This window comes from Tamandua tetradactyla, chromosome 16 (assembly GCF_023851605.1).
Source record: "Tamandua tetradactyla isolate mTamTet1 chromosome 16, mTamTet1.pri, whole genome shotgun sequence".
Taxonomy (NCBI): Eukaryota; Metazoa; Chordata; class Mammalia; order Pilosa; family Myrmecophagidae; genus Tamandua; species Tamandua tetradactyla.
Genome location: NC_135342.1, coordinates 83,456,585 through 83,482,946, shown reverse-complemented (window position 1 = coordinate 83,482,946; position 26,362 = coordinate 83,456,585). Strand labels below are relative to the sequence as shown.

The following is a 26,362-nucleotide window of genomic DNA, read 5'->3' as shown; positions in this document are numbered from 1 at the left end:
TGGGCAGTAGTTGCGGCTGTGACCGGATGAGGGTTGCCTGCAGCTGGTGACTGTGCCCCGGGGCTCCCCATTAGTTCTGACAGCTATATGTGGATCTGCAGGTAACAGGAAGTTCAACTCATTTTGAAATAGGAAGAAATTGAGCTATGATAAATGATAGGTATAAATAAGTCTAATTCCAGCTCTTATTTTAATGGTGGTTAGAGCATATGAATAAACAGTAGGATGTACGCATTACAAATGCAAACAGTAGGCCAACATAAGGAGCATCTCTTGCTACTGATCCATTGTAAGAGACTGGCAAAGCTCACCCTCACCTGCTAGGGAACTCTGACTGCTTTGGCAAGGGTGCAGGTGGTGGCTGCTGTGGTCTGATTCCGTGAATTGGGCCACTGATTTTGGAGATGAACTTGAGGACATGTGACAAGTGATGGCACAAGGACCAGGTAGGTCCGAAATGGGTGCGGGAGACTTCCTCAGACACGTGGCTCATAGGCAGGTGGGCGGGGTGTGTGGGGGAGGGCACGCAACCACCGGCCCCTGACCCTGTGCTGGCCGTAGGCCTAGTCGGGAGGCCGGGTCGGGCCCCCGAGTTCCCCGTGGGACTGGCGGGGGTGCTGGGACGGCTGGACCTCCTGCGGTCAGCGTGTGGTGCCTGTCCTGGAAACACTGGCACAGGCCGTGTGGGGGTCCTGAGCCCAGAGGCCCCAGCTAGCTCCTGGGGCACAGGGAGGAGCAGAGCTGTGCTGCCTGGGTCGTGTGCGCCTGGAGGAACAAGAGTGGGACCGGTCTCTGCGGGCGGCCTCCCCCCAGTCCCGGCGGTGGGGCAGGGCCGGCTGCCCTGAGCCCCCAGTGCCCCAGCTCCTTGCGTCTGCACCTGTGGCCGCCACATTCACACGTGTCCCTGCACCTCTGGATTTCCCGGAAGTAGACGTCACTATTCTTGGTCCTGACCCCTTGGCTCTGAAATGCCTGCCTGGGTCCCCGCACCCAGGGGGTGGCCGTCTGAGCCTGAGGCTGCCCGGGGACATCTTGGGAGCCTTCTCTCACTGCAGAGCAGCTGCTTCCTCTTGTCACACAACCTTGATCAGCAAACAGCTGGCTCCTCCCACTCCATTCTGTGGGAGAATTAACACGTTACTGCTTTTAATGCATGCTGTCCAGTCCGGTGCGCTTTAACCCTGTCCTCTCTCTCCAAGCAGACGTTGGACGATGAGGCGACAGCTGAGTAGATGAAGGCCACGTGACAGAGCAGAACGATGCCCAGGGCGGGGTGCTCTAAGGCGGCCCAGCAGGAAGAATTTGCTCTGAGCAGCGACATGGTGGAGAAACCGACGGGGAAAAAGGTAAGGGCCTTTGCCAGATGGTGGTGGGAGGATGTCACGTTTTGAGGACTTGAATCCCACGCCATGCAGCCTCCCTGGCCCCGCCGCCAGCATGCTCACAGCTGCTCTTGGCTGCCCCCCTGTCCGGCCTCCTGAGAGGTTCCACATGGGGTATGCATGTCATTGGGAACCAAAGGTAAGCCTTAAACTGTAGGTTCATGGAACAGAATTGCTCTCTAAGGCAGTCTGGATCTGCTCACGTGTTCGTGCCCCCCAAGACTTCCTGCCGTGCTTTTCAGGGAGCCCCCGCCGACCTGGAGTGATATTCCATAATTCTCACTGGACACAGTGCCGTGTGAGTGCACTTCACAGTTTGGTCTGTTCTGACTGTGAGTAAGAAGAAGGAGCTGGAAGCTGCAATGCTCACCTTTGGTCAGTGCTCTGTCCACACTGGGCTTGGGTGGGCAGTGTCCTGGGGACTGAGGCACAGAGCAGGGGCCAGTTCTGCCCAGTGCCCTCTCCCTGGGCCTCCACTCCTGCTGGCTCTGCAGTCACTTCGGCATCGCTCACTCCTTCATTCTTACTTCTGTTTATAACCACTCTGTGCCCACCTCACAACACTCCCACCCCCAGCCCCACCCCCTGGCAACCTCTAATCTGCTCTTTGTCTCTGTGAACTCACTGTTGTTAGATCCTTTATATAGGTGACACCATGCAACATTTGTCCTTTTGTGCCGTATTTCTCTGCAATATGTCTAAGAACGTCATTCTTTCTTACGGCTGGATGATGTTCCGTCATGTGTCTGGCCATGTTTTGCTTATCCATTCCGTTGTTGAGGGACCAAAAAATGGGACACTTGACTCCTTGTGAATAAGTCTTTCACTGAGTAAAATGTTGAATAAGTTCCCTTCTCTTCCTGGTTTTCTTTCTTTCTTTTTTTTTTTTTTTAAACCAAGAAAGGATGCTGGATTTCATCAAATGACTCCTTCCTCCATTGAGAGAATCATGCAGGTGCTTCCCTTTTGTTCCAGTCATGTGACTTTTCACACTGACTTTTTAGGTTGAACCACCCTTGCATTCTTGGTATAAATCCCACTTCCTCATGGTGTCTAATCTTTGTAATGTACTATTTCATTTTGTTTGTTGGTATTTTAAGGACTTGTGCATCTCTGTTCCCAAGGTGAATTGGTCTGGCTTTTTCTCTTGTGATGTCTTCATTAGGCTTTTGTAGCAGGTAAATGCTGACCTTATAGAATGAATTATGAAGTATTGCATGCTCGTGAATTCTTAGGAAGATTTTGAGGATTGGTTCTCTTTGTTTTAGTTAGTAAGCTGCCATAATGTGACATACCAGAAATGTTGAACATCTTTTTAAAAGGGGAATTTAGTAAGTTAAAGTTTGCAGTTTTAAGCCTGTAAAAGTGTCCAAACTAAGGCATCCAGGGAAGGATACCTTAATGCAAGGAAGGCTGATGGGTCAGAAACCCCTCTGTCAGCTGGGCAGTCACATGGTTGGCATCTGCTGGCCCCTTGCTCCTGGGTTCCATTGCTTTCAGCCTCTGTTCCCGTGGAGGTTCCTCACTTTGCTTCTCTGGGGCTGGCTTCCATCTCTTGGCTTCCCTTGGCTCTCCCCAGGTTCTGGCTTGCTTAACATCTCATGGCGACATTTGCTGGGCTCCAAGCATCTGCAGACATCATGTCTCTGTTGTCCAAGTGTTGGCATCTGGGTCTCCTCTGAAGTTTCTGTCAGAGTCTGCTCTGAAGCTTTTCCTGACTCTGTCATGTCTGTTGTTTCTGACTCTCTCCAAATGTTTCCTCTTCAAGGATCACAGTAAACTAATCAAAACCCACCAGAAATAGGTAGAGCCACATCTCCATCTAATCACAGGTCATACCCACAGTTGTGTGCGCCACAAGATTAATCAAAATCTCCAACCTACAGTATTGAATTAGGATTAAAAGAAATGACTGTTCCCACAAGATTGGATCAGGAATAAAACATGGCTTTTCTAAGGTACATACTACTTTCAAGTGAGCACAAGCTGGTATTGGTGAACCCTATCTCTTCTTACCCTATTTGAATACAATACTTGTGACTGATCATGATGGAAAATAAACATTAGGTTCATGGAACAAATAGCCAAATCTATTAGCTTCAATCCTAAAACTAAGCTGGTATCTGTTATTTCATTTCCTATGGAAAGAGTATTTGAGGATTTTTCTAACATTTATGGCATCATAATATCATTACAATTATGTAATACTGCCATCATTGTAGTTGTTAGGAATTTTCAGTGGAGCAGAGTCTGACATAGAGATGCAAAGACTAGAAAACCAATATCCAGAGCATGAAAGATGACAAATTTACAAACTTCTTCAAAGCATGACTTGGTATGTGTAGTAGTGATTACAAATAGATCCTATTTTTTACAGAATTACTTAAAGTAAGTTGATAATTATTTCACAATTTTTTATAACTATGAATCAAGTTTCTATATATAAACTCTGATGATCTTAAAGGTTCATAAAGCACATGTATTTTTGTCAATCATAGAAAACTAACTTACATTGCAGGATAGTTTTCCATAGTGATGAGATTAGTCTTTAAGAAACCTAGCCTGTCAGTGAAAATGCCATGTTAAATATATGATCAGTCTATAATTTTGTTTATATGGTAATATGATTCTTTTCATTTTCTCTTTCTAATGACCTACTTAGGTGTACCATATCCATTGAAAAGTCTCTGCTTGGTTCACTAAAAGTAATACAATTAAGTGTATGAGAACTTGTTAATTGATTGTTAAGGACAAATTAATTAAAGCAAATAACAATTTTTTGCATTTTCCCTTGAACAGTTTGTATGCAAAATTTAACTTCTCACTGTTTTCACTGATGTATAATGGTTAAAATTAGTGAAATGAAATAAATCCAAAATACACCAAAATAACCTTAATTAAAATTGAGCATATTAGATGTCAAATTGCTGAGCCAGAATTTGATTAAGGTTAATCATCTGTTATCAGGTAAAACTTTCCAATTTTATTTTGAAGCTAAAATGATTTCAAACAGCAATGAAATTCCCACTTTAAGGATCTTTCTTTATGTGACCTGAATGTTGTACGCCAGAGGATAAAAAACTATCATAAGTCATCAAACTAATGAGAAGTGAGAGAGGCATTATAATGCTAGGTAGAAATCTGAGAAAGCATTATTTACAAAATTTAATTTTGTAAAAATATATAAGTAAATGATAAATTGTTTTAAAATATATTAAAATATTTAATTGTAAAGTGGCCTTACATACGGGTTTTGCTGAATAGAAATCGAATATTAAACTTTTTGGTAAAATACACAATTTGTAATCCAGACTTCAACATTATATTGATTTCTTTTCCTCAAAACATCTAACATGAACTTTCCTGCTCTTTCCTATTCTAAAGACATACAAATAATTCTTTCCAACAGTAATGAAAATAAGATTTTATTATGATGCATTTACTCAACTAAGCTATGTTTTTCCATATTTTGCAAACTTCTGCTCTGCCCTAGTTTGCAAATAAATGTTGATTTGCATGTGTTTTAGTTAGGGTTCTCTAGAGAAACAGAATGAACAGGAAATATTCGTAAATATAAAATTTGTAAAAGTATCTCATGTAACTGTGGGAACTTAGAGTCCACAATCCACAGGGCAGGCTGTGAAGCCGATTCCGATGGAAGGTCTGGATGAACTCCACAGGAGAGGCTCACTGCCCGAAGCAGGATTAGAGCTTGTCTCTTCTGAATCCTTCTTAAAAGCCTTTCAGTGATTAGACTAAGCATCATGCATTGCAGAAGACACCCCTCTTGGCTGATTACAAATGCAGTCAGCTGTAGATGCAGCTGACGTGATCATGATTTAATTCTATGAAATGTCCTCATAGCAGCAGACAGGCCAGCACTTGCCCAGCCAGACAAACAGGTACCACCGCCTGGCCAAGTTGACACGTGAACCTGACCATGACATTTTTCTTTAAAGGTTTGGGAGAATTCACATGCTACGCCATCTGGTCCTGGATTTTTCCGTCATGGAATAGTTTTGATTATTGATCCAGTCTCTCAGCTTGTTACAGGTTTTTTGTGATTTGTTATTTCTTCTTGCTTCTGTTTAGGTCATTCTAGAAGTTCTCCGTTTTTGTCTAGACTATATAATTTGTTGGTTTGCAGCTGTTCATGTTATTCTCTTATCATTCTTTTTGTTTCTGTACAGTAGTGATGTCAGCATTTTCATTTCTGATTTTAGGTGTTTGTGTCCTTTCTCTTAGCCTAGCTAAATACAGGTGTGTCTGTTTTATTGATGTTTTTCCACAGGACCGTCTTTTTGGCTTTTTCCCAGCTTCAGCTGGAGAGGCTGGCTTTTCTGGGTTTCAGGACTTATCTGGCCTAGCAGCCCATCTGGAAGTTGTAGGTTTCTGGAAAGTCATCACAGTGCATGGAACCTTTGTGAATCTCAGATAGAGCCCTGGGTGTTCTTTGGGGTTAATAAGAATGGTTTTGGTTGGGGTTTGGCAAACCATGTAAGTAGCAATGTCTAGCTGAAGCTTGCACGAGAGTAGCCTCCAGAATAGCCTCTTGACTCTATTTGATCCCTCTCAGCCACTGCTACCATATTTGTTAGACTTATTCCTGGGAGTCTTATCATATGTCGCCAAGGAGACTTTCACGCCTGAATGTCATGTCCCACGTAACAGAGAGGGTAATGGTTTTACTTGCAGAGTTGGACTTAGAGAGAGAGAGAGGCCACATCTGAGCTGCAAAAGAAGTTTTCTGGAAGTAATTCTTAGACATAACTGTAGATAAGCTTTAGCTTCTCTGTTACTGGAACGAGCGTCACAAGAGCAAGCCTCAGGATCAAGGGCGTGGCCCATTGATTTGGGGGTCCTAATGTTTGAGTCAGTATCAAAAGTTTTCCTGGTAGTAAAACTTAACAGTTCTGTGTTTTTTTCCCTGTCCCTCAAGGGACTTTGCTAGTACTTTTTAATTATCTGCTCAACATACTCTGGGATATACCCGGGCATTATGTTAAGCTCTACCCAGTTACAAACCCTCTTTCCCATTCTGGGCTCCCTGTGTTTGGGTTGTCTGTCCAGACAGGTTGAGTTAGATTGTACACTACAGAAAATTTAGGTTCTGGACCAAATAAACCTCTTTTCCTTTGGTCTTACAGAGGAGGTGACGTTCTACAATACAGTGTCCTCCTTACCCCTATATTCTGATTTATCTTAATCTGACCTAATTGGCGATGTTCGTATCTCTAATTGAAGCCTTATCTCTGTCAGTTTCTTTAACAGCTGTTGTATATGGCAATGCTCACTTTCAGAACTGCAGAATTCCAACTCTGAGACTTAATTGTCACACAGGTACCCAAAGTTCCAGGGAAATATCTGGTTATAAATATATAGCACAGCCTCTCAAAATCTAGAAATAGCATTTACCATTCTGGACTAAATGTGACTGCGATAAGAGCTTACAATCTAGGCCCCAATTTTTTTATAACTATTCTCCAAAAGAGACCACTCATCAGCACTCTCAGTTTTAGACACTTTTCATTGCTCCAAGAAGAAAAATTATGGCTACCCACTCCCCTTCCCACCTGCTTTTATACTTAGAGTGTCTCCTTGAGGGTAACTTGTCTCTGCCAGGCAGAGACCCGGCTGAGCTTGGGCTGTATCATCTCCTTCCACCTCGCAGAAAATCCCTTGAAGTGCATATATCTCTAACCTGTTGAGGTGTCAGAGAAAAATGAAAAAACTTCTCTTGAAATCATTGAATACTGCTTTGAACTGAACTTGTGGGCTTGATAACGTCGAGGATGTCGGAACAGGGCAGGTTTTGACTGCGCGTCGGGGCAGATGGGGCGAGTGGGGAGAGGTGGCGGCTGCGTTGCAGACGTGGCTTTGGCATCTTGAAGCAGAACAAACCCCCAGGAAGACGGTGAGTGGAGTGGAAGTGAAGTGGGAGGCAAGGGCGTAGATTCCAGCAACAGTCAAAGCAGACTCCACAGGTGGCGAGCAACCGTCGAAACTGAAAAATGATTTTATAGTAGGTACATCAGAAAGTCCTTTAAGAGTTTGTGGGTATTGGCATCTATTCGATCGTCTCATTTTAATCTGAACCGCAGGGCTGCAGCCATTCTTTAATAAATGCAGAGCCCTCATCAGCAGGCCCTGCTTGCAGCTGCTTTCATTCCATGCGGCAGAGCCTAGTAGTTCAGACACCCTAAAATAGAAACCATATATCTCAGCTCCTTGAAATCTACTGTTTTTTACCACTTGTGGGCATTGCTGCTGCCATTGAGGCTGCCACGGACAGCCTCCTTGGCCTCTTGACAGCTCTCTGAGTCCGATCGCCTGCACTCTGTGTCCACAGCTGTCTGAGTCCGATCGCCTGCACTCTGTGTCCATAGCTGTCTGAGTCCGATCGCCTGCACTCTGTGTCCATAGCTGTCTGAGTCCGATCGCCTGCACTCTGTGTCCACAGCTGTCTGAGTCCGATCGCCTGCACTCTATCCACAACTCTCTGAGTCCGATCACCTGCACTCTGTGTCCACAGCTGTCTGAGTCCGATCGCCTGCACTCTGTGTCCACAGCTGTCTGAGTCCGATCGCCTGCACTCTATCCACAACTCTCTGAGTCCGATCGCCTGCACGCTGTATCCATTGCTGTCTAACTTGGCTGTGCTGTACATTCTCTGTTGATTGCTATCCGACTGTCGCCTGGATGTTCTCTGTCCATTGCTCTCTGACTTTGGGTCACCTGCACACTCTGCGCCTGAGTCCCTTTCCCACCACGCTGTTCTCCTCACAGATTACCTCCTTATGCCTTATGTGCCCAGTAATAGAGGTTTATCGTTGTTCTTATGCGTTTGAATATTGAGCCATATACTAAGTAAAAGATGGCATTACCAATGGAGAGAGAGTGACACGGTCATTTTTGTTTTCCCACACAGCCAACTATACCAGGGGCCTGGTTCTTGCAGCACGGAACGGCTTCTCTCTCTGCCGCAGGGGCGACAGCTTTGGGTAGAAACCCCCACCCCACCTCTGCAACTGGCCCTGGTGTCGACAGTGTGGGTAGGGGGTACTGGAAGCCTCGGACTCGCTGCCCCAGAAGAGGCAGGCCCTGCTGCGGCTGGGAGGCTGTGGGCCCCTAAAAGCTCCAACAACCGTCCATTCTCTTTTCCTCAGGGAAGCTCACCCAGGGGTTAAGTGTGCTCTCCAGCTTTTCCCAGTGGCTTCTTATTCTCCAGGCATGCCCCTTGCAGCTCAGGGGGAACACTGCCTCTGTGTCCTTGCCTCCTGACACCTGAACCAGGGCAGCCTGAGCTGATTCCTTGGCCCCAGCAGCCCCACCTGCCCGTGCCTACCAGGAGCTGCCCAGCCCTTGTGCCTGCACTGAGCTCTGTCTACCATGCTTTCCCCCTGTGGCTGGTACAGGCCTCCTCTCTTCACTCTGCAGCTCCCAGTGCTGCCTCTTGAGTGCTGGCTCTTGGCACTATTCATGTCTGGTCAGCACTTCCCTGGAAAGCTGGAGTAGGGGCTGTCTCTGTCTGGAGAAGGACCCTGGACGGCTTGTCCTGTTGAGCGTGGTGCAAAGTGGTCCTGGCTGCCTCATCTGGGACAGCACCGGCTGTGATGGAAGTGTAGGCCCCAAGACCCAAAAATATGGGTATGAGATTTCAACCAGCATCACATGCCCACATTGTGCTTCCTGTGTTGGGAGTACTCTGGAGACAGAGGTTCCGGGGCCCAGCCCTCTGGAAGTCTTCCCCATTGCTGTGACCCTGTGTGAACTGCCGGACTGCACTTAATAGGGGGGAATCATGGGGGTCCAGTGAAGAGCAGGTAGGGTACAGGAGGCATGTGGGAGAAGAGACAGGGCTGGCGAGTCCTCCAGTCCCAGCCCTTGTGCCTGTGGGAGAGAGGTACCTGTTTCCCTCCTTTTTCCCTGATTGCCCAACCTGACAACAGTGAACAGAAGTGTAGGGCACGGCTCTCCCTCTGCTGGGACCAGAAGGTATGACTGAGGGTGATGTTGAGTTCGTTGTTTGAAACAGCAGTGCATTGAGTGTAACTTGGTCCTCAAGCAGTTGAGCATGGAGGGGGGTCGGTACAGGGAGGGGCAGAGGAACAGACAGTAGGGCAGCTGTGTGGGGGCTCTCCTGGCCTCCACTCCTGAGGCCACCCTGGCTGCCCTGGCTGCCCCAGTCCCCAAACAGTGCCCATGGCCTTCTCATACGCAGCCTGCTTGAGCTGGGCCAGGCGGTTCCTTTTTTACTTAAAAAGAAAAAGAACATTGACAAGACTGAACTGGCTGACAGGACAGGTGCTCCAGTGGCATCTGCGCTGGCCACCCTCTGTGGGTTTGGCGGGTGTTGCCTCCTCCATCTGTCTCCGAGGCTGGCATGGGTCCCACTGAAGGTGCTGCCTGCCTGGTGGAGGCTGTGGCTCGCACAGGGGCACCTCCGTGTCAGAACTGGGAGCCCCACTTTTCTCTAGTGCGGGTGGAGCCTTCCGAGTCCAGTACCTGGGAACATGCATTCCTGGATGCAGCTGCTGTTTGGAAACTGCCCAGTCCTTAGGGCGTGGGAAACCCACGTTGCCCAACCTCAGAAGTGAAAGCTGACAGGTCTGCTGTGGGATTTCCCATCACAGACTCCAGTTTTCCTGGATATAGCCCCATGTTACCAAAAGCAGCAACTCAGAAGGAGTCCATAAGCCCTGGCTCAGGGCCTCACGTGTGGTCAGTTCCGTTGAGAATCCCACCTGGGCCCCATGGGAGCAGAGGCTCTCAAAGTGTGTTCCCCAGGGATACACCTCCCTCAGGGGCCTCGCCCCAGACCCACTGACCTAGAAAAACCCTGATCTGGTCTGAAATGCCCCTGGGGGCCTCGCTTCTCTCGGCTCACCCGGCTCAGGCCTTCTGCTCCCCTGGGCTCCACCTGCCAAGGTGGCTGCGTGGGGAGGTACCGAACACCAAGGCATCCTGGGGGAGTTTCGTACATGACCCCTGTCCTGAGGGTTCAGAGGCCTGCATCGGTGCAGCCAGGGTTGTCAGCCACATTTCCATGAGCAGATCTTGGCAAGGTTTGTAAACCAAGCAGGGTCCTTGTGGCCATGCCACCCTGTTCTCCTGGATGCCTGTGCCATGCCCCACCCCAAAAAATTGGCTGAGGAGGGAAAAGAGGGATATGTGCACACAGGGAGATAAGGAAAGAACAGTAGTGGTTCTGATTTCACAGGTTCTCTGCAGGGCAGCAGGGGCCCAGACCACAGACCGTCCAGCTGGGATTCTCCAGTCCCCTCACTTGGAGGGGAGGTGTTGGCCTTTGGGAAATAAAGAAATTGCAGAGACTTTGCTTTTGGCCATTGTTGAGGGGCCAAAGCGCTTGTGTGGTCACCAAGAGCTTCCTTCTAGGACCTCATTTTGTACATTTTGCGTTTTCTCGTTGTCCTCGAGTGTCAGTAAGTACTTGCTTGCTCCCCATCAGGCAGGGCAGATCCAGAGCCCTCAGGCCACCGTTTTCTCTGAGGCTGTTCCCCACCCTGGATTGGCTCGTCCCTGACGCTAACACTGCCTTAGTGCAGCAGTGTTGTTATAATTACTCTATCAATTATAGTCTAAGGTTATATAATGGTTGCTTTATTTGTTTACATTTTATTCTGAAATAAATGGAACTTAAAATATTTTAACCCCTTTGAAATACATATTCAGGGGTTTTGGTTGCAATTGTAACGTTGTTTCTCCATCCCCATCACATCAAACAGAGCCTGCGCTTGGAGCCTTAACTCCCTGTTCCCTGCCCCACCCTGGCCTCTGGGAAATGGTATTCTAGTTTCTGCTGGAATTTGCATATTCAAGTTCACATCGTGAGAATGAGGTCAGACGAGTGAGGTACTTGTCTGGCTTATTTCCCTCGATGTGGCTGCTCCGAGCTGTCGCGTGTGGCAGCACTTCATTCCCTTTTACACTCTGTCGTGTGCATAGGCCACGTTTTGTTCATCCATTCATCTTTTGACGGACACTTGGATTGCTTCCACCATTTAGCGTTTGTGAGTAAGTCTGCTGTGAACACTGGTGTGCAAATCTCTGCTTGAGTCCCTGCTTTCAGTTTTTGGATGTAGCCTAGTAGTGGAATTGCCAGGCCATATGGTAATTCTCTCCTGCACTTCCTGAGGAGCTGCCCAACTGTCTTCCACAGCGGCTGCACCATTTTACATTCCCACCTCCAGTGAACCAGTGCTCCCGTTTCTCTACGACCTCTTCAACACTTGTTGTTTTCCATTAATCCAAGAAGAATTAGAAGAGGAGGAAACACTGCCTAACTCCTTCTATGAGGCCAGTGTTAAGCTAACACCAATGCCGGATTAAAGAATCACAAGAAAAGAAAATTACAGACTGATATACCTTATGAATGTAGAGGCAAAGTGCTAGCAAACTGAATCCCATAGCACATTCAAAGGATTATTTATCATGTTCAAGTGGATTTTATCCCAGGAATGCAAGGGTGGTTCAACGTAAGTAAATCACTTATGTAATACAACATATTAATAGATTGAAGGGAAAAAAACACATGAGCATCTCAATTGATGCAAAAAAGAAATTTGATACTAGTGGTCAATGAGAGGGAGGGGTGTGCTGGTTTGAAAGGATGTATGTCCCCTAGAAAAGCCATATTTTAATCAAAATCCCATTTCATAAAGGTAGAATAATCCCTATTCAATACTGTATGTTTGAAACTGTAATCAGATCATCTCCCTGGATAATGTGATTTAGTCAAGAGTGGTTGTTAAACTGGATTAGGTGATGACATGTCTCCACCCATTTGGGTGGATCTTGATAAGTTTCTGGAGTCCTATAAAAGAGGAAACATTTTGGAGAATGGGAGATTCAGAGAGAGCAGAGCAGAACGACATAGCCATGAGAAGCAGAAGTCCACCAGCCGGTGCTTTGGAGATGAAGAAGGAAAACGCCTCCCGGGGAGCTTCATGAAACAGGAAGCCAGGAGAAGAAGCTAGCAGATGTTACCATGCTCACCGTGTGCCCTTCCAGATGAGAGAGGAACCCTGACCGTGTTCACCATGTGCCTTCTCACTTGACAGAGAAACCCTGAACTACATCGGCCTTCTTGAACCAAGGTATCTTTCCCTGGTTGCTTTAGATTGGACATTTCTAAAGACTCATTTTAATTGGGACATTTTCTCAGCTTTAGAACTGTAAACTAGCAACTTATTAAATTCCCCTTTTTAAAAGCCATTCCGTTTCTGGTATATTGCATTCCTGCAGCTAACAAACTAGAACCAAGGGGTAAGGGGTATGGTGTGTGTAAGTTTTTTCTTCTTATTTCTTTTTCTGGAGTAGACACAAATGTTCAAAACATGATCATGGTGATGAATATACAACCATGTGATGATATCGTGAGCCATTGATTGTACACCACACACAGAATGTTTGTATGTTAAGAGTGTTCATGTTTGTATGTTGTTTTGATTTGATAATACAAAATAAATTAAATTAAAAAACAGATATTTGACAAAATCCAGCATCCTTTCTTAATAAAAACAGAGTAAAACAACAACAACAAAAAAACGTTGTGATTAAGGATATATACCAGGAAACCAGCATCAACATCCTGCTCACTGTGAAAGAGCAAAAGTCCCTCGGACACCAGAAAGATGGACCAGCAGCACGCTGTAACTAAGCAGTGAGCTGGGGGCTTTAGCCCCAGCAAGAAGAAGAAATAAAAGTCATCCAAGTTGGAAACAAGAAGTGAAACATTCCCTGTTTGCAGATGAAATGATCCTATTCCCAGAAAATTCTGAATAATCCTCACCTAGATACCGGAGTTAATGAAAGAATTCGGCAGAGTGGCAGGACACATGATCAAAACACCAAAATCAGTAATTAACAATACTGAATTGTTAATTCAGTAATGAACAACCTAAGAAGAAATCAAGAAGAAAATTCCATTTACAATAACAGCTCCAAGAATCATATCTTCAGAATAACTTGCATATATGTATATATGTGTATGTGTGTATGTATTTGTTTAGAGAAATGGGTTTACAGAGTAATACTGCGTGAAATACAGGAGTCCCATATACCACCTGTTACTAATATCATACAGCCGTTACAGTTAATGAAAGCACAGTTTTATAATTGTACTATTAACCATAGTCCATGGTTTAGCTTAGAGTTCACTGGCTGTGTTGAACAGTCCATGGATTTTGAAAATAATGTTCTGGTTCCATACACACAACCTCACACTTCCCTCTAGTCCCGTTCGTGTGTGTTTCAGGGCAGTTCATGGCCGTCACAGCATTATGCTGCCATCTCCATCCTTTTACACCTAAGCATGTCCTTCGTTCCAGATAGAAACTGCACGTTTCAAGTCTTAACTCCCATTCCCTCTCCCCACCCTATCCCCTGGTGGTCTCTCTGCTTCATTCTGACTCTGAATTGGCTTGTTCTGATTATTTCATATCAGTGAGAGGTGAGAGCAGGCACTGTTTGTCCTTTTGCGTCTTGTTTTTTTTCACTCAGCACGATGCCTTCACGGTTCGTCCAAGTTGTCGCGTGTGTGAGGACATCCTTCCTTTTTATACTGAGCGCTGCTCCACGCATGGAGGGCTGCGTTTTTATCCAGTCATCGGTCGGTGGGCACTTGACTGACTTGCATCTTTTGGCCACTGTGAATAATGGCACTGTGAACATCGATGCGCAGATGCTGGTGGGGGTCCCTGCTTTCAGATGTTTTTCATATCTACCTGGGAGTGGGATTGCTAACTAGGTCATGTGGTAATTCTTTACTTAACTTTCCCAGGAACCCTGGAACTGCCTTTACTTTACTTTCCCTCCAGCACTGAATGGGTGCTCCTGTTTCTCCACAGCCTCTTCAGCACTTGCAGTTTTCCATTGTTTTGTTTTGTTTTTCATAATAACCATTCTAGTGGATGTGAAATGGCGCTGCATTCGATCTGCGTTGCCCAAAAGGCTGTGATGTTGAACATATGCTTTTTGGCAATTTGTTTAGCTTCTTTGGAGAAATGTCTATTCAGGTTTTTTGCCCATTTTTAATGGGTTGTTTTCTTTTTGTATGTATGGAGAAGGGGTAATACATACATGCACCGTTAAAAGGAATTTTTAAAAAGTGACTGGCCACGCTTCCAGCCCCTGGTTACGACCGAGGCGGCTTCCTGATCCTCAGGAGCCCCGGCTCGTCCTTTCTGGTCCGACAGCTTCCTTCCTGTAAGGCTTTGTTTCTGAGCTTTTTCCTGAAGCCCCTTGCCCAGGACTGGGCCATTGTGGGCTGCTCCCGGTGTGTGATCCTGCGTCTGGCTTGTTTGCTCATCTTGCCTTGGGCGCTCAGCTCCTTTCCTTCACTCGGGGAGGTGTGGGCTGGCTGCAGTGCTAATTGCTTTTGTGTAGTCACAGACTGAATGCAGCTCCGGGCACACATCCCTGCAGTGGCTGCTCTGAGAACCTGAGCTGGGCTCTACTCAGCCCCCGCCAGGTGTTTCGTGGGTGCAGCAGGGGCAAGGGGTGGGTGCCCCAGGTCCTTCCAAGTCTCAGTTCCTTGGCCTGACCTTGAAGGCAGACAAAAGCTCAGCTCTCATTAAGCTGAAAGGAGTTTTGAGGGAAAGATTGCCTGAGCTGTGAGGACAAGGCGAGAGCCAGCGTTTACATGTGCCTGGAAAGAGAGAATCCTGGACCCAGCATCACTGCTGCTACACGGGCTGAGCCCATTGAACACAGTGACAGTGGGGTGAGGGGAAGAGGCTGCCTCAGTCCCGCAGCCTCGCTCAGCCATCAGCTCCCACCCGCCCCAGAGGGCTTTGTCCCTGCTGAACGCTCTCCTGCGCAGGCCACTCTGGAGCTGTTGTGAACATGTCTGCTCCTCACTGATGCTGAGACTTTTGAAAAATATTCTTATTACTTTGGAAATAAATTCCAAATAGGATTAGCCTCGAGATGTACTTACCCCCAGTATTCAGCAACCCTTGAGTGTGTGGCCAGCTTTCTCTTTGGTTCCTCTCTCTGCCCATCCGTCCACCCAGGCGCCCTTCATTAGAGCCTCCGGCACGTGCTGTGGCCCAGGCCTGTGCCCTGCCAAAGGACACCCAGCGGCCAGGGCGTGGGAGTGCTGCCCAGGCCAGGTGACGCAGGGCACAGAGGCCACAGCGCCAGGCTACACGGCTGTCCACACTCGGCAGGGCTCACTGGTGTCAGGTTGGCCAGTTTGATCGGCCAGTGACCCTGTGAAATTGAGCAGCAGCACTGGTGCTCTTGCATTCTTAGTGGCAAAATAAAGGGAAGGTGTTACGATACTTACATGAAGGCCCATTGAACCCTCCTGTGGGCTCCTCGTTCTTGGGCCTCTTTTACACAGTCCTTATCTGTCCTGGAAGGACAGGGGATTGTATGCACTCCGTCTCAGGTGAGCCTCTGGGTCTTGCTTAGCCTCCAGGAAGCGCCCACTGCCTGGCTCCCTCTGTGCTGCCAGCCTGTGTTTCCCCAGCAGTTCCCTCGTGCCTCATCTCCTCTGGGACACGGCTGGTCCTGCCTTGCCGGTGGGGCAGCTGCAGCCCCCTCTGAGCTGCTGGCTGTGGGCCCAAAGCACATGGACTGGAGACCAAAGCAGTATTTGGTCTCTTATTAGCTCATGTCGCCTTTCTAATTTTTATGTGTTAGGGGCAGGGAGTCAGGGAGATTCTGCAGCCTTCATCTGTATAACTTTGTAGGGACATTTTCCATTTCCCTTGTGCGCTGGTTTAGAAGGATGTGTGTCCCCTAGAAAAGCCATGTTTTAATCTAAATCCCATTTCATAAAGATAGAATAATCCCTATTCAATATTGTATGTTCGAAACTGTAATCAGATAACCTCCCTGGAGATGTGATTAATCAAGAGTGGTTGGTAAGGTGGATTAGGTGACTACATGTTTTTGGGTGTGTCTTGATAAGTTTCTGGGGTCCTATAAAAGAGGAAACATTTTGAGAATGAGAGCGATTCAGAGAGAGCAGAGCAGAATGACATAGCCATGAGAAGCAGAGTCCACCAGCCAGCAACCTTTGGAGATGAAGAAGGAAAACGCCTCCCGGGGAGCTTCATGAAACAGGAAGCCAGGAGAGGAAGCCAGCAGATGACACTGTGCTCACCATGTGCCCTTCCAGATGAGAGAGAAACTCTGATTGTGTTTGCCAGGTGCCCTTCCACTTGAGAGAGAAACCCTGAACTATGTCGGCCTTCTTGAACCAAGGTATCTTTCCCTGGATGCCTTAGATTGAACATTTCTATAAACTTGCTTTAATTGGGACATTTTCTCGGCCTTAGAACTGTAAGCTAGCAATTTATTAGATTTCCCTTTTAAAAGCCATTCCATTTCTGGTATATTGCATTCTGGAAGCTAGCAAACTAGAACACTTTGAAAAACTAAGAGTGGCTGGGTCCTATGGTCGAGGCCTGCTGAGCTTCCTCAGAGACAGTTAGACGTTTTCCAAGGCAGTTTTGTGTTTCCTGCATGTATTCATGCAAATGTCCTTTCTGTCCATGACCCTGTGTATGGCTTTCACATGCATGCACTGTTCCTTTCAGACGTGTGTAAAGTGTGTTTGGAGAGGACCAGTGTCTGCAAACACCTGTGACACTGTCACAGCACCATGTCGCATGTCCCCACCCCTAGCCCCCCCCCCCCCCGTCTCATCGCCCCCCTTTCTCTCCCCTCAGTCCCCAGACAGCCACGGGTCTGCTTCTGTCCCTACAGATTGGTTTGCATTCCTAGAATTTCACATGGGTTAGACCGTGGAGTGAGCTGCTGCATGTGCAGTGGCTGAGCGCTGTTGCCCTCACCCGTGGGTAGACAGTCCTGCCCTTTCCTCTTTGCGATTAGGAATGAAGCAGCCACCAGTGCTGGCTGCCTGTGGCCCGCACTCTCCTCTCAGGAGTGGCAGGCGCCTGTGCTTCCAAGTGTGTGTCCGTCTCAGGGTTCCTCCTCACCAAAACCTCTCAGAGTTGGCTGTTCTAGGAAGCATGGAGTGACACCTCATTTTAACTTACCATCTCCTTGTAACAAATCATGTTAAGCATCTTTTTGAGTTTTTATTGGCTGTTTATATATCTTCTTTGGAGAGGTGTCCAAATTTTTTGCCCATTTAAAAACTGGTTATTTGTCTTACTAATGGGTTGTATTATTTCTTTACTTATTCTGGGTTCAAATACTTTCTCAAATGTGTATTTAACAAATATATTTTCCCAGGTTATTTTCTGCTTTTTCATTTTTGTAATGCTGTTTTCTGAAGAATAAAAGATTTTTGTTTTCTTAGGCTTTTATTTTGAAATAATTTCAAACTTACCTGACAGTTGTAAAAATAAGAGAATTCCAAACATACTCTCCAGAATACCTAGATCTGCTGGTTTCACCATTTTGCCACATTTGCTTCATCACTCTTCCAGCCCATCTATCTGCTTACCTGTCTCTCATCTGTTTTCTAAGCATTTGAGAGGAGGTACCGTACATGATGCCCCTTGATCACAGGTCTTTACATGGCCACTTAAGTGCAGCGTCAGCCTCCGGTGACAGCCACGCCACTGCCTGACCAAGTACCTGCATCCTGTGGCCAGCCCGGCTGGTGCTGAGTGAGCTCCAGCACCACGTTCGGTGCTCAGAGAAGCCTCGGTGTTGTGGAGGTCTCTCCCCTCCAGAACGACGCACAGAGGCAGCGCAGCGATGCTCACACTCTCTGAAGGCTTTTGGGGGTAGAAACTGACAAGCTGACCTTAAAATTCATATGGCACTTCAAAGGCCATGAAATAGCCAGAGCAGTTTGAGAAAGAGTGAAGTTGGGAAACCTCACATCTCTTTCTGATTTCAATATTTACTGTAAAGCTACAATAAGAAGACAGTGTGGTGGTGGCCTAAGTAACGAAAGTTCACAGACAGACACCACAGACATGGTTGATTGATTTTCAGCTAAGATGCAGGGGTAGGTCCATTGGGAATGGTCAGTCTTCTCATACCTGGACCTGGAACAGCCTGATGGACACATGAGCTCATCGAGCATAATCCATTTAACCAGTAGTTCTAATGGATGAGCCTCAGGGATGGTTTCTGTTGAAATACCAACCCGTTGGGTATGTTTTCCTGTTTCCTTGTGTGTTTTCTAATTTTTTGTTGTGAGTTGGACGTCCTAAGTGTAATGATGTGGTTAACTGTGGAAATTAGTTCTCCTCCTTTTCCAGATTCTCTCATTTCCTTGAATGTTTAGTCCCTACTGGGGAAAGTTTTGTTTTTTTTTTTTTTTTAAAGGCAATGTCTCTAAATCTCCGCTCAGAGGTGCCCTTCAAGCCTGAGGAGACTGAGGTGCTGGGGGCCTCAGCGCTGTCAGCAGCTAGCATGCACACCCAGGGTTTGGGAGGGCAAGTTGCCTGCCGTGAGGATGGGGTGGGCGGCCACTATTTGCAAAGCAATATTTGCTGGGATTTATAAACTGCCTCCTCCCCCTCCTCCTGGGTGCTGTGCAGTGTCCAGCAGAGGCCATCCATAGTTTCTGCCTGTCCAGTAATTGTTTGTGGGGGGTTCTGGGGCTTTGGCGGGGGGTGGGGGGCATCTACCTGCAGTGCTCTTCTTTCTTTGGCATTGTTGATCCTCTTGAGTTATCATCTGCTTCGTAGGAAGAGCCTTCAGTATCCCCAGAACGCTTGCTGGAATTTGGACTGAATTACTTGAATGTAAAGATCAGTTTAGGAAGAACTGCCTAATTAACAGCACAGGGTAGAGTCTTTGCACAAATATGAGACATTTTTGTGTTTTTATAGGTCTTTGTTTTCTCTCCGTGATGCTTTATAATTTTCTCTCTAGAGGGCTTGAATATCTTTCATTAGATTTATCTGTACGTTTGCTGTCTTTTGATATTACTATAAATGGTGTTTTAATATTTTATAATTGTGAAAAATAACAAAAATCAAGTGTTTTCTCTTTCCAACAACTTCTCTAATTCACTTTTCCATTTTTTTCTAATTGTCTTTTTCTTTTAACTTTTTTTGTATAGTATACATATAAATAAAGCAGAGAAATATAAAAGCAACAGTTTTCAAAGCACTCCTCAACAAGAAGTTACAGGACAGATCCCAGAGTTTGTCATGGGAAACTGCGTAGTTTGACTGCATATTCTTTTGGCTTTTTCATGTATATCATCACATCATCTGTGAATAATGATTGTTTTCTTCCCTCCTTTCCATTTATGCCTTCATTTCTTTTTCTTGCCATGTTTTGATCTCATTACAAATGATGTTTATTTGACCCGGTTTTTCGTAGGTATTTGCCTAAGATGAGTGGAAACAAGCCTATTTTAAGGCAGCTTGTCGAAGGGTACTCAGCAGCTTTATTTGCAAAACCTGGAACCAGCCCAGGTGTCCTTCAACAAGCCACAAAGGTGGATGGACTGACGAACACATGTACTCTGTGTGATGCAGGTGACTGACCAGAGAACAATATGGGATTTGACTTCTTGCAGTTTGGGAAACTGGCTACACCGTTTTTGTTGTGCCATTGGTTTTTCCTCTTTGGTGTGTGAAGGTGGCATTATCCAGGCCAGCCGTTGGGAAGAGAAGGCCAGTGGTTAGGGAGGGAGACTGAACGTAGGCTGGAGCCCATGTCCACCTCCGCCGCCTCGGCTTTGATGGTGCAAGTGTCCTACAGGCTACTGGTCCCTTTGCCAAGGAACCAGACATATCCCTGGGCACGAGGGGGAGGCCCAGGGGAAGAGGTGGGTTGGGGCAGCTGGCCTGCAGAAACTTCTGAACACAGAGCAGTGTGGCTCTGCTGGGCTCTGCCTTCTGAACTGTGGGCCTCTTGCACCAGCCTCACCAGAACCGTGCAAGTTACAAGGGACCACAGAATAGTGTTCAGCAGTACAAGAAAGTGAACAAGGAAACCTGAGTATGTCTGTATGATTCCATTTTGGGGGCGCTGTAGAACAGGCGAAACCAGGCTAACATGGAAAGTGATTAGAACAGTGGTTTCCTCTTGGGGGGATGGAGTGGGGGTGATTAGGAAGGAGCCTGCCGGGAGGTCCCTGGTGGCTGTGCCCTCTGTCCGAGGATCTCAGAATGTGGCTCGTGGGGTCCTGAGACTCCTGCGTCCTTGCTGGGGGCCTCGAATCCAGGGCTCCTGTCATCACAGTGTAGGACGACGTCGCCTTCCTCAGGTGTGGCACTTGCACCAGGGTAGGCGGCCCTCAGTGCTGGGGTCACAGGCCCAGCACCCACCGCAGTCAGCGTGCAGGCGCCCCGACAGCCCTGAAGGCACAGGGCCCTGTGGGTTTCCTGAGGTTCCTGAGAGCTGCATCCTTTCCACCCACTGCAGGGTGGCCTGGCCATGGACAGCATGGACAGCTCTCTCAAGGGCACAAAAGCACGCTTGTGCTTATTGGGGTCACAACAGAAAGAGCTGGTTTAGTCATTTTCACTTGAGAGAATGTCTTTGAGACACTCAGTGGTTGTATGAATATGGTACCTGGCCACTGCTTTCTCAAAAATGAGTGAAGTGAGCCTGTCACTTTAAGACAGCTGACAACATTTTATGATAAAATTTGAACTTTCAGGTGAGAATCACAACTTTGGAAAACTTGTATCTGCCTCATCGAGCATGAAGTCTTCCTTGCATTACAGAAACTTTACAGATGAGATCAGTGTTATTTTTTTGACGTGGTAATTGACAGATGAACTCTGTGTAAGGCTGGGTTGTCTTCACGTACCTCAGTCAAAGCAGCACACGCCAGCAGCCTGGCTCCAGGAAGCCAGGCATCCAGGAGAGCTGCACACAGGTAAAGCAGTGCTGCCTCTAACCATGAAAATGTTTGCTTTGGAAAAATGAAGTTCCTTTACATCATATGTTATTAATGGGTTTAATATAGTTATTTTCAAGTGAAATAATAAATACAGTTTTAAGTTCTCTGTTGTAATTTTTCATGCTGCTGTTAGCAGCAGACAGAACCTTGGCACCCTCTGCAAACTCTTGGACAGTCAAGGGGGCCTGAGGTGGCCGTGGTTAGACTGCCGGCCTCTCGTGACCAGGGTTTGTGGTGCTCGTTTTGCCGTTTGTGCATCTGGCCTTGAGACTGTGAGCCAGCACTGAGCTCCCTGGCGGCGTGCGCAGGCAGCTGTTAAAGGTGCTGGGATGTTGTCACTTAATGGAAATGCATCGAATAAGCTAGAGTGATGGACACACAGATGGACAGAGACTGCAGTGAAGCAAGGCGAGCACAGACCAGCTTCCAGCTTGTTCACACACTTGGAAATTTTCATTGAAAAAAGTTGGAGGAAATAGCCAGTATTTGCAGTCGAGTTTTGTGGGGAGCAGGGGTGGGGTGAATGGTCTTTATTGAGTTAAGGGAAGTCCTTCCCAGTCCTCGTTTCCTGACAGTTTTTAGCACAAATAGGTAAATTCTGTCAGATACTCTTTCTGCATCTATTTGGGTGATCGCAGAAGTTTCTTTTTCTTCCTTGGCTGACCCAGAATTTGAATCTCTGTCCCCTCAGAATGTGGGAGTGCCTGGTCTCTCTGGGGTTGCAGGCTCCCTGCTGCCTGGCCTGGGCCCTCGAGGCCTAGCGGGCTTGGGTTCAAGCGCCGGGAACAAGGTGGTGGTGGTGGGGGGCTTGTCTGGGCCCAAGCGCTGCCTTGGGCCGCGACAGCAGAGCCTGGGCCTTTTCCGCAGCCTGGTGCCCGTCGCGTTTTCTCAAACACAGTCTGTTTCTGAGGCCTTGGCAGGGTCCCCAGGAGTGTGAGATACCGCGCAGCGGGAGAGACTTCCCCCCATCCCGTGAACCCCGCAAAGCCCAGCGGCCTGCCAAGCACCGAGCGGAGTGGCCGTAAGCTTCTCTTCCGAGAGCGCCGCCCGCCCGAGTCTGGCGTGCACTTCGGGCAGGGGCCCTTGTCCAGCTCCTTGGTCCCACCCCTGCTCAGGTTGGGGCTTGGAGGCACGCAGCAGCACCGAGCCTCAGCCTGGGGCGCTTGGGGAGGTCTGCGCACAGTTCCTGCTGCCCGGGAGCCCACTTCCTCCCGGAGGCGTCTCGGGGAAACGGCCCTGCACGAGCTCCTTGCAGGCACGACTTCCTCCTGCTTCTGTGTGCCTTCAGGCAGCGTGCGCCTGCCCCCATGAGCACTGTGTCCTCTGTGTTTTTCCTGATGAGGAATAATGAGGAATTCGGTGCAAATGTCTGTTGCCTGTTTGGACACTTTCTTTTCCGAAATGCCTCTTCCAATCTTTTTCATTCATTTAAAATCTAATTGTTTTTGTGTAGATGTGGTGACTGATCTTAGGGGAAGCATCTGTCCCTTTCTCTGGCTGCAGTGGGGCCCCAAGGTCCCTCCTCCAGGTGGGCGGGGCAGTGCACAGCTGTTCAGGAGCCTTTTCTGCCACTGCTGACCGGGCATGGCATTTTCTTTGCTTTGCTTTCTTATCTGGTGAATGAACTACTCTGATGTTTTTTTTCTTTCATTCTGAATAAACTCTCCTTTGTTACTGTTATTATTTGTATTAGCCTTCTTATGTCCGTAGATCAGATTTGCTACTATCTGTTCAGGATTTTCTTGCCCGTATTGTTTATAATTTTCTTTTCGTGGAATGCCCTTGTCAGACTCTGGATTTAGGGTTAAGGAAGCCACATGAAATGGGTTGGGACTGTTCCTTGTTTCTCTGTTCTCTGAAAGAGTTTGTGTAAGAGTGATGTTCCTTCTTTAGAGGTTGGGCACAACTCCCTAACTGGGCCAGGGATTCTCTGGTGGGAAGGAGTTGAATTACAGACTTGATTTATACTGTGTATACTCAGTGAATTCTTTTTCAGCATTGGAGCGAACATCTTTCTTTCCTTTCCAGATGTGGGCTGCCCTCTGGGGTGACACCTGGTAGGTGCCACGACCACCACGGCCCACAGCGGTGCCGCTGTCCCGTCCTCTGCAGGGTGCTGCCCACTGTCCTGCCAGCCTCTGCCTCCGAACGTCGGGGCCAGTTCTTTCCTGCCAGGTGTGGTTCACACAAAATATGCCAGTCAGGTGGGGCACCACCAGGCCAGGACCTCGAGCTCTAGAACAGGAGCTGCTTGCCTGGTGCCCAGCTGGTTGTGAGGCCGCACTCAGGGCTCCTCCCTTGAGCCACCCATACACTAGGTGCCCTGTGTGCGGCTGCCCAGCTCTCCTTGCCTGGCACGTGGAGGTGCTGCTGTACTCTCAGACTGTGAGCGAAGCAGTGCTTGCCAGCAGCCTGCTTGGGGAAACTTCCAGAATAGAAAACCTACCAGTGAGGAGAGGGGCCGCCTCACAGTGCTGGCATCTTCCCCACTGGAGACAGCAGGTGTGGTTGCCCTCCCTGTGCCAGGAGGTGCTGTGGTGCACCTGCTCTGCTGGAGCCACAGGGGCTGGAGTCAGAGAGTCCCTGCCCACGGTGAACCAGGAGGGGACTTGGTGAGGGTCGTGGGCCAGCGCCAGCCCTGGCTAAAGCAGTCCTGGGGCCAAGTGGCACTGTCCACCTTGATGGGCCCTGCTTGATGCTGGGAGCCCCACTGCTGGGGTCAAGGCTGTCACAGCTGGGCCTCCTCACGGGGGCCCCCAGAAGGAAGTCCCCATGCCCCATGGAGTGCCTCTGCCCTTCCCATCGTGCTGACTGCCCCCCACCCCCACCCCCACCCCACCCCACCCCCCAGCTTGGCCTTCCCTGATCTTTGGGCTACCCCTGCCCCTGTTCCCACCAGGCCGGGACCGTCCTTCCCATCCCGAGGACCCTTCCTGTCCGCGATGCTGCGGCCTTTTGCGCCTCCTGCCCCTGTGCTTTAATGGAAACTCTGACTTGGGTGACGAGTCCCAGGGACGTGGGCACCCACACCGTTGTTTGCTGCATGTCCGTTCCACAGACACTGCTCAGCAGTGGGGACAGCTTGCACTCTTGGGCCTCCCGGCTGTCTCCGGGTACAGCTGTGATCTGCTGTGCACAGAAAGCACCTCCTTCCCACCCTCCCTGAGCCTGGCGCACTGGCAAAACTGCACTGGACTTGCCCAGCTGGTGGCTGCGGCACAGAAATCCAGACCACAGCAGAGAAGGCAAAGCTACACTAGAGCCAGCTTCACATGGACAACTGGGGAAAGCCAGAAGGGGTGGCCGGCTCTAGTAGTGGGAGACACACACCCTGGGAGTGGCAGCCATGCCCTCAAGAGAGCGTGCTGGGGACTGGCCTCTCTGGCCGGGCAGATGGCCGTCTCCTTTAGCTGTTCGTGTCACTCCAGTAGGGCATCCAGGCACCCGACTGTAGGAGCCAAGGGTTAAAACAAGACCTGCAGGTTTTGTTGGGAGCAGCTGGCCTCAGGATGGCGGCAGTAAACTGTGGAGATTGTTATGTAGAGCAGTCTGGGAGGAAGAGAATATTTACCCCAAATGGTTATGTTAAGTATGAAGGAAGAACACTGAAAGATAAGAACTTTGTTCCCTCAGGAAATGCATGCATGCATGCATCTTAACCAGGATCTGGTTAAGAATCAAGTTGTCTGATGTCTGATGTAAAGTTAAGCTTCAGACCCCAGAACTCATCTGTGTCTGTCTTTCTTTTCTTCCTTTCTTTCTCTTTCTCATCATTCCTTAATATCCTTTGAGCTCTGTTTCAACAGGAAGCAGCACCTGAGGCCTCCACCAGTCCTGATTCCCCAGTGAGTTTTTAGTGGAAAAAGTGATTCCCCATGTCAGCTCTCCTGTTTGTAGGGCAAGCTCAGGACCCACCTGGCATGCACACGAAATGAATTGTGCTCAACTTGCTGCAGGTTTTCACAATGTAATTTGGAATTATATCTGAAATATTTGTTTTCTTTTCTAGGATAAAGATAAAGTTTCTCTGACCAAGACTCCAAAGCTAGACCGAAGCGATGCAGGGAAGGAGGTGAAGGAACGCGCACCCAAGCGGAAGCTGCCTTTCACTGTCGGAGCCAATGGGGAGCAGAAGGACTCGGACTCAGGTATTGGGGAACGGCGTGTCCTGTGACCATTGAGGGTGGCGCCTCAGGGGCGGTCTGGCGATGCATGTGGGACCTGGGGCTCCAGACAAGAGGCCTCCACCCCTGCGCGTGGCCTGGCTGCCAGGCCCTCCCGTCCTCCTTCCTCCTGCTCCTCCCTTGGGCCGTGCTTGGCCCTGATGGTCCCCGGCTCTTCTCCTCCAAAAGGCGGCCTGTGCCTTCCCTTGGGGGCTCCTCGGGCTCCTGGGCCCAGCTGTGGAGGGAGAGGGGTTGTCAGGGCCACACCTCACACACTGCCTTCCCTGCTGTCCCGGGTGCCCTGGAGCTGATGGGAAGCCACAGGGGCCCGCGGGGGAGGCAGGGCAGGGAGACCACCCAGTTCCGTGCTTGTCAGACAGCAGGGTGAAAGGTGTGTAGCTCACACCCCACTGTTCATGGTAAAAGCCACCGGACGCTCAGGTGTGCAGGGGCCGTGAGGATCCGAGTTGGCAGTGCAGGGCTGTGGGGTGCCCACTGGCTCGTGCTCCATCTCCAGGTGTGCTGGCGTTGGGTCTCAGGATGTCGTTGCATTTCCTCTTCTGGCTCAGGACATGCAGCCGTTCCAGGGGTGCTGGGAAGGCCGTTGTGGCTCGCGCGCCCCCTTGGGCAGAGGATTGTCTCCTGGGCATGCTTTGGGGCTGCCCCCACTCTCTGGGTGGGTCCTGTGTGTCGAGGCCCGTGCCTCTGTGTCGAGTTGCTGGCCGCGCTTGTCTGAGCTCAGCGTGTTCAGGGCGGGGAGGAGCAGAAACGCTGAAGTGGAGGCTCTGAGCCCGGGAGTGGGCAGCAGCCTGGGCCCTCCAAGCAGCTCTGCAGCCCTTGGGGTGGGGCAACCTGACCATGAGGAGGCCATGGGGCCACAACCCACCCTGTCACTGTCTTAGAAGCTGTCGTGCTGACTCTTGACCCTCAGCCAGGAGGAAGCAGGTGGCCCTGGTGAGGAGACTCCCTTGAGGGGTGAATACGCTGGCTGC

At 48.8% G+C, this 26,362-nt stretch overlaps 1 protein-coding gene across 18 annotated transcripts in view; it reads left to right on the top strand.

Moving 5' to 3' along the window:
• Nucleotides 1-26,362, top strand: part of ANKRD11 (ankyrin repeat domain containing 11) — a 236,433-nt gene that overhangs the window by 171,049 nt on the left and 39,022 nt on the right. For 9 of the 18 annotated variants that reach the window (XM_077133304.1, XM_077133297.1, XM_077133299.1 and 6 more), the window contains 2 exons: nt 1,203-1,346; nt 25,217-25,355. In XM_077133304.1, coding sequence (XP_076989419.1) covers nt 1,260-1,346; nt 25,217-25,355 — 226 coding nt within the window. In that variant the 5' untranslated portion in view covers nt 1,203-1,259. Of the gene's footprint in view, nt 1-1,202; nt 1,347-25,216; nt 25,356-26,362 lie in introns of those variants that run through there. The other 9 variants (XM_077133294.1, XM_077133305.1, XM_077133293.1 and 6 more) reach the window with 2 other exon arrangements.